At 35.1% G+C, this 7,904-nt stretch overlaps 1 protein-coding gene across 1 annotated transcript; it reads left to right on the top strand.

Moving 5' to 3' along the window:
* The first annotated feature begins 2,385 nt into the window (after positions 1–2,385).
* LOC147384354 (DEAD-box ATP-dependent RNA helicase 37-like) lies at positions 2,386–3,617 on the top strand. Its single transcript, XM_086426787.1, has 2 exons — positions 2,386–3,390; positions 3,465–3,617. Exons 1-2 carry the CDS (start codon positions 2,707–2,709, stop codon positions 3,600–3,602), a joined length of 822 nt encoding a protein of 273 aa, XP_086282913.1. The 5' UTR covers positions 2,386–2,706; the 3' UTR covers positions 3,603–3,617.
* Positions 3,618–7,904: the final 4,287 nt, after the last annotated feature.

The following is a 7,904-nucleotide window of genomic DNA, read 5'->3' as shown; positions in this document are numbered from 1 at the left end:
AAGATACATTGCTTGTAAGGTATAAATTTTGAGTCAAGAGGAGTGAGACCCACCATTGTGTTTTATTATATAGATTCGTGTAAAAATTATTCAATCAAATTTGAAATTGATGTCTAATTTAACCTATAATGATTAGAGATAATTTAACCTATAGTGGTAAGAGAAGAGAGTTAAATTATAATTATACAATTTATTTTACTTTTTATTTAAATTTTACTAGTAAAATATTTATCTAACTATACATACATTAAGAATATATCCATAAGATATAGTAGTGGGCTGGATTGGGCACTATTTAGTCCTAACCCAAGTTGAATTAGATGGGTTGTAAATTATTGTACCCGACCATACCTTTGTGAGTTCAATATGAGGCCTTAACTTTTGTTTCTTGATGAAGTTTGGTCAGCTTAAGTGACATTCTTTAGTGATACTACCTAGTATGTAAAAAATATAAAATATAAAATAATGAATTTTTATACTCCAATGATATTTTTGTTATTTTGTAGTCTTATCAACTACTAGAATTTGTTTGTACCTATTCACACAAGCATCTTCTTTGGGCTTACTAGGGTAGAAGAGGATATACTATAGAGTTGGAGAGATATTATAAGAAAAAATATGATAGAAAAAGAAATACAATAAAGTTCAAATTATCCTTGAATCTTGTGGTATAATTAAATCCCAATCCTTCTTTATGAGGTGATAGACAGTCATCCTATTTTATTATATAAACATAGTTTATCGTGCTGGGGTAGAAGACGAAAGATAATAAAGTTGGATATGTATTATTGAAAAAGAAAAGAAAAAAATGGAAGACAATAATGTTGAAAGGGTATTCTTGAAAATAGTATAAGAAAAAATATAATAAAATTAATCCTTGAGATTGTAATGAGATTTGTGGAGACCATTTTTGTCTCTAAAATTGAGACATGTGTACTCAAAATAAGATATCATGCAAATAAGTACCGAAGCTAATTTGAAAAAATTCTACAGAATCATCACCAATCACAATGGATCTCAAATCTTATTGAGCCCATAGGCAAAAAGGGAAACACTAGATTTCACACTTGTTAGCTCGAAACTCTATAAGAGGAGGAAGCTTAATTCAAGTAGCATGATATGAGCCGTGCACCTGAACAAGCACACTCAGATCACTCTCGTTGAAAGGTGAATCGTTAAGTGAGCTTGATAAGTGATAAGGTCAACATTCACAAATAAAGACATATCAACTCTTAATTCAGAATAACACAACTCGATCCCAATTACCCCAATATAATAAGACAAATAATTAAAGTCAAACCGAACTCTTCCCCATAACAAATCCAAGCATTAAATGTGATATCTAAAGGTACTTGTCATCTGAGGAGTGGATACGACATTCTTCGACTCCCCTATCCTCAAATAGTGAAATTACACAAACTCAATATTTATTACATTAAGTCACTAATAATGCAACTCAAATATCAACATTAATTAAGCGTTTGCCCAAAATCCAAGGGCAGAGTCAATTGCTTCCATCCTCCTTAGTAGCCAGCTGAAATTAAACTTAAACATGTAATGTGTTGACACCTATCTCATGCATTCAAATATAAAATCCCTTTTCAAATATTATGAGAGGGTTCAAAATCTGAATTCTCACAAGCTTTCATACTTTGAATATCTTACTTACTCTAAAATTTCATTGTTCATCATCTTCTCCAGTTTTTTCATGCTGCATTTCATTATTTATTAACTTAATCTTTGGAGGATCCTTGGCATATACTACATCAAGGTTCCAACTTCTTGTCTTCTACAGTTTTAGAAGTTGTGAAAAAACAATGGCCAATCTAGTCAACATCCACAAAGGAAAGAGATCATTAGATCAAGATCAAGCTTACCATTAGAAGACATTTCTCATCTCGAGGAGTAGAATCCAGAAAAAACCTCTACAAGATTAAGTTTCAATCCTTCTTTATAAGAATAAAGATTGAGACGAAGGACAGGACAATTGTCCTCTTTTAGCAAATGCATTATGTTAACGTTAAGATGCATTAAATATACCTTTTAAAATATATTGGGGGTATTGTTAGTAGTAATATTTTTTTTAGAGTCCTTATACGCAGCAAAATAAAATTTGGAGGTGCATTTAATGTATCCTAACATGTGCCCTTAGGGAACAAATTAACAGCCCGCCTAATCATATAGATGGTATGCAAATATAAAAAAGTTGGTGTGTTATAAGCAAAAAAAAAATGTATCGTGCTAACGAAGCATTCAGAATTTAACCAAGATGGTACTTTCGTCATTTCACGCTTTTAGACAGCACGTTTTACACCGTTCGTTTCATCTCAAGATGTCGTCCCCACTTCGTTCGGACAGCGTTAGTCATTTAGAGTCCATCTTTTTATACGCGAGAGAGAGAGAGAGAAGAGAGACAGAGAGGCGTTTAGATCGGAGTTGAAAAACATAGAAAAAAAAGAAAAAAAAAAAAGCCGAAGAAGATATTTTCGTTTCCGCGTACGGTACCATTACACTAGTGCGAAACCCATTTTGTCTTCCTGCATAAGTTAGGGTTTCTGGATTCTCAAACACCTCTACTTCTTCACCAATTCTAGGGTTTCTCTTGTACAATCTGATTATTGAACTCAAAAGGTTTGCTTTAATTTCTAGGGTTTTTTAGTGTTAAATCATCGTGGAAGGAAGAAAAAACCAAAATTTTTCCCAATTATGCGAAATTCCTGGGCAGATTCTGTAGCAAATTCTACTACCGAGAACGATGGAGTTAATCAAGGTAGTTCATCTCGTCCAGCTCGCTCTACTTACGTTCCACCACATCTTCGTAACCGTCCACCTTCATCAGACCTTCCTACACCTACCTTGACCACCCCTTCATCTAGTGGGCCCCGATGGGGAGGACCTACTCCTAGGGTTGATTACGGCAGACGTGGCGGTGGTAGTGGTTGGAACAGTGGTCGAAGAGAGCGAGAAGTGAACCCATTTGGGGATGATGATAGAGGTGGTGATACCGACAACGCGTTCACCGAACAAGAAAACACTGGCATTAACTTTGATGCTTACGAAGATATTCCGGTTGAGACAAGTGGCGAAAATGTGCCTCCACCTGTTAATACATTTGCGGAGATCGATTTAGGAGAAGCGCTTAATTTGAATATAAGGAGATGTAAGTATGTTAAGCCGACACCTGTGCAACGACATGCGATTCCAATTTCTCTTGGTGGACGTGATTTGATGGCTTGTGCTCAGACTGGATCGGGTAAGACAGCTGCATTTTGTTTCCCGATTATTAGTGGAATTATGAATGGACAATCTGGACAGAGACCGCCGCGAGGTGCCCGGACTGTGTTTCCGCTTGCACTTATTCTATCCCCTACAAGGGAGCTTTCTTGCCAGGTATATGTTTGGCCGAGTTTGAATTTTCTGTTTTTGAAAGCATTTAGTATTGAATTATGTGTGTTTTTTTGCAGATACACGATGAAGCTAAAAAGTTTTCATATCAAACAGGTGTTAGGGTGGTTGTTGCTTATGGAGGAGCTCCAATTAATCAACAGGTTTTAATAATTATTTTGTTTGTCATTTCGGGTGCTTATTTTTGGATGAATTAATTATTAACTAAAATGTTTAGTTCATTATTTAGTACTTGTTAATTTTCACTTATTCAGTTGTTCATTTGCTATGGAACTACTACATTCTACACATTTAAGCATAACTGGTTACTGGGTCAAGTGGTGAATTTCCTGCCTGACCTCAGATCATCTCCTCTAATATTGGAACCGTAGGAGTACCCAACTGGTCAATCCTTTTGACGTCCCAATTGTTATTTGTTTATTTATTTATTTTTTTTAAGAGTAAGAGAGTGGTGGACCTCATTGGTATAGTTTTAGATGCAAGATGAATGCCCCAAAGTGAAATTTAAATTTGGGAACTTTGTGGAGTTTGCACAAATTGAGGCATTATGTCTGGAGGAAAGAAGCAAAAGAACTAATATTAGGGCCTAGGAGATCAATTTAGGGCAAAATTAAGGGTGAGATATCTGAAGGAAGGTGATATTTTTTCATCAATTGGAAAAAACCCACAAGAAGTCAAAATCCAATTTTAGAATGGTTATAAAAAATTCCATTCACTGAGGAGATTAAAGTAAGACCATCCTTTGATTGTACATTGCCATAGTAGAGATTTTGGTTAGAAAGTTCATTCGATGTGAGTTCTGGGATGTTATTAGAAGTATTAATGGAGATAAGGCTTCAAGCTTGGATGAGTTTTGGGTCTTTCGTTAAAACATGCTGGGAAGTGGATTGACTATCTTCATTTATGCTCTAATGATATGTTTCTTGTTCTATCCCCTAAAATACATGGAGTGGAATGTATATTGGAGATGAGATCGTTTGCATTGGATGTCTAACTTTACTTTTAGATTGGTCATTGAGGGTAACACTTTGTTGAGACAAAACTGCGTTGGAGAGGGAGTAATGGAGTTCTAAAGTAAGCTATTTACCGAGGAGAGTAGAGTGAGATTGTCTTATGATCGTATATCTTCATAGCGGAGTCGTTTCAGTTGTGAACTAATAAGTCTTTTGACTCCTAATACTTTTATGATTCTGATCTACTGATTCTAGTAGCAGAACAAGTAGTAGATATTAGTTGGATCTTTCTTGGTTATGGTATTTTGTTCGATGCTTTACGCCTAGATTTATTCTAGATTCCCAAGATCTATTATTATTATTAATTTTTTTTTTTGGGGTGGGTGGGTTAAGAACCTTTCAATGTTTCTTTACTTGTTTGCGTCAATATTTTGGACATGATCTTGACAATCAATCATTTAATCTCTCATAGGACTTAATAGTGAATCATTGTTTTATTTGTAAGGCTAAAGGGGGTCACCTTCCCATTCATAGTGATTTTGCTTATGTGATTCGGAGCCACTTTCTTTACCATGTGGTATTTGCTGGATAGTTCTGTCTTCTATAGTATCTCTCTAGAATGTTGGCAATGCACCAATTTTTATATAGTGGCAGAATCAGTGGAGAATGATTCCGTTTGCACTTTGTTGGGGCTTTTGGAAAGAGAAAAACAAGAAATTTTTTGAAGGAAAGGGGATGGGTCTTCATGCTTTCACCTTTCTTTTATAAGTAATATTTCATTAATATGGCAATTGAGGAGACCAACCAAAATACAGGGAAACAAGGGAAAACAATATGCAAAACTCCCTTAAAAATACACTAGGTACATAGATGCTACAAACCTACTCTCATCTACACCGTCTTCGGAGTAGATTCCCCTAAATTCTTTAAAAACTTTGCCCCAAGAAAATCATCACCCCAACATTGAGATGATAACATCTTGGCACTACTGAAATGTGACCATTCCTTTCCTTCCATAACCCCCAACAAATTGTTAAGGGGGTATTATCTTAATTTTTTTTGATACATGGGTTCCAAAATTTGTCCGATTAATCCCATGGACACGCCCGTAACCACTTCCAGCACATGCCTTGTGTACTTGGCCTTTTAAAGCACCAGGGTGGTGGCCAACAATGGGGTGAAGTGATTCAAAGTTAGGACCTCTTCTTCCCGAGGCATGGTCCTAGCCATCTCACCAACCCTTTGTTGGTTATGATCTTATTAATCTAAGCTTTTCATCTTTCTCATTTGAGGATTTTGACATTATAGATGGGAACCTGGGTTCCACAATGATAGTTTTTGTTATTGCTAGCTCATGTTTTATGTTGATCTTCTCGTTCATCATTTTGTGCTCCCTTTTCTTTAAATATTACAATTATCAAAAGAAAATTGTGAAAAAATACACTAGGTAGCTGTTTAAGAATGAAAATGCACTTTTTTAGCAGTTTTTTTTTTTTTTCCTTTTGTTTTGTTTTTTTGGTTGGACACATATTGACAGTCGTATCTATCTGAGCACATCTTGGTACAACTTGATATGTAAGGAATGCCATGTGTTAATTTAACTGTTTTCTATAAAATAACTTTTAAAGAAGGTTGCCGTGTTCCATTCTCTAGACACTAAGTTATTAAGCCGTTACATACTTCTAATATTATAAATCTACTTTTATTTTTAAAGTATTATCCATCAAATTCTTTACTAAGTAATTGTATTACTTATGTTGTATGGAAATGCTTTCTTTTATTTTTTATATTTATCCATATTTTAGTTTTTTATTTTTAATTTCTTGGGTGAAATATAGCTAAAGCATTATGTTATAATAGGCGGCGTGGGTTTTTGAAGGTAGAATATGAGACACCTTGTATCCATGTTTGTACTGTCACATGCAGGGGCAGAGCCAGGATTTTGCCCACGTGGGGGCAATTAAGAGTGAATTTTTTTTGTGTGGGGCAATTAAGAGTGGTAAAATAATTTTGTGGGGGTAATAGCAGCGGATTTTTTTTATCTGTCGATGTTATCAGTTCCAATAGCTTATACATACTTTGATTTTGCAAATTCTTGTTGGGGCAAGTGCCCGCACTGTAAATCCGCCCTTGGTCACATGCTTCTACGTCAATGTTACATAGTAGGAAGGAATTAGACCTTTATGCATACTTTTCCTATCACACCCCAAAAACTCAACCCGAATCCTCATGATTCCCAAGTTGAATCCCGAGGCATGATATAAAACGCATATTATGATAATCAATTCATTAATGTAAACGGCAAATAATATAACTATATGTCATACCTGATCATTGCTCAATAGAACATATACGTATCCTCACACATCAGAACACTTGACATATATACATAAAACAGTAATGACATAATATGGTGTTCATAATTACATAACAAAAACGACAGTTAAAGACTTAAACCTAACTCTAGTTTAAGCCCCATTACTAGTAATACCCATGCTCCACTCCTGGAAGCTTGGATTGATCATCTATAAGGCCCTGGCACTGAGCCTCCTCGGAAGGATCACCTAAACCAGGTGCGCCTGAAATTGTGATGTCGTAGGGGTGAGTAATAGGGGAGTTACCCAATAGGGGAATCTTACAATTCTAAATAACAGCATCCTATATGCAGTTTAAACATTCTAAGAATTCATAAATCATGCATATTTGATATTCAACACATAATTGAAAATAATTGAACACCGATATCATAAAATCTAGTAGGAAATTGAAACACTTAAAATCTGACGAAACAATTGTTCATAATATAACATCAAATAATAGAGTATTATAATAAAGAGTTGAGGGTCACGACTGATGTGAACATCTCAGTCAAAATATGATTATTCCAATACTTCACCAGTATGGAACCCCACCGTTAGTTCCTGATTCTATGGACAGTCTCTGCCATAATTTGGGTAACTGTTTTTCGGCTCAGGTTGGCCGTTGACCAAGGCTTTAAGAAACGGGCCAAATCAAGTAGGTCATTTTTTTTTGACTACTCTAGACTATTAATGATCATTAACTAGCCATCTTCATCTACGCCAATCTGGCGTGCATGTGATCCTCGATATTCTCTATCAATTATACAACTATCTACATCTTGTTCTCTATTAAAGATAGAAAAGAAATTTCCGGATTCCTGTTGTGATGTTGTGTTCTTATGCATCCCATAATACATAAGAACTTAAATAACACATCTGTTATCTTAGAATAACACATCATTCCGGAAATGTCACAACATGCTATTCTTTATAGGTTTTCACAATCTTTTTAATAAATCACTAAAATACTACATATAAGTATTTATTTTCTTTTCAAAACGTAAGGAAAGTAAAACATACACGTGTTTTAAATACCCAGTCCACTCTTAAATGTACAGTCTCATCTCTCTTTTCTTTTTCTTTCTTTCTTGTCTTACACAGTCCATGACTGAAGCATCACTTCATCTTTTTTCTCATTTTCGTGTCTTATACGGCATACGCTGAAGCATCTCTTTAACTGGGTATT

Source organism: Akebia trifoliata, chromosome 15, assembly GCF_017979445.1.
Source record: "Akebia trifoliata isolate Shusen 1 chromosome 15, ASM1797944v1, whole genome shotgun sequence".
Classification (NCBI taxonomy): domain Eukaryota; kingdom Viridiplantae; phylum Streptophyta; class Magnoliopsida; order Ranunculales; family Lardizabalaceae; genus Akebia; species Akebia trifoliata.
Note: the sequence above shows the minus strand (reverse complement) of the source record. Positions and strands in the feature narration are given on the sequence as shown.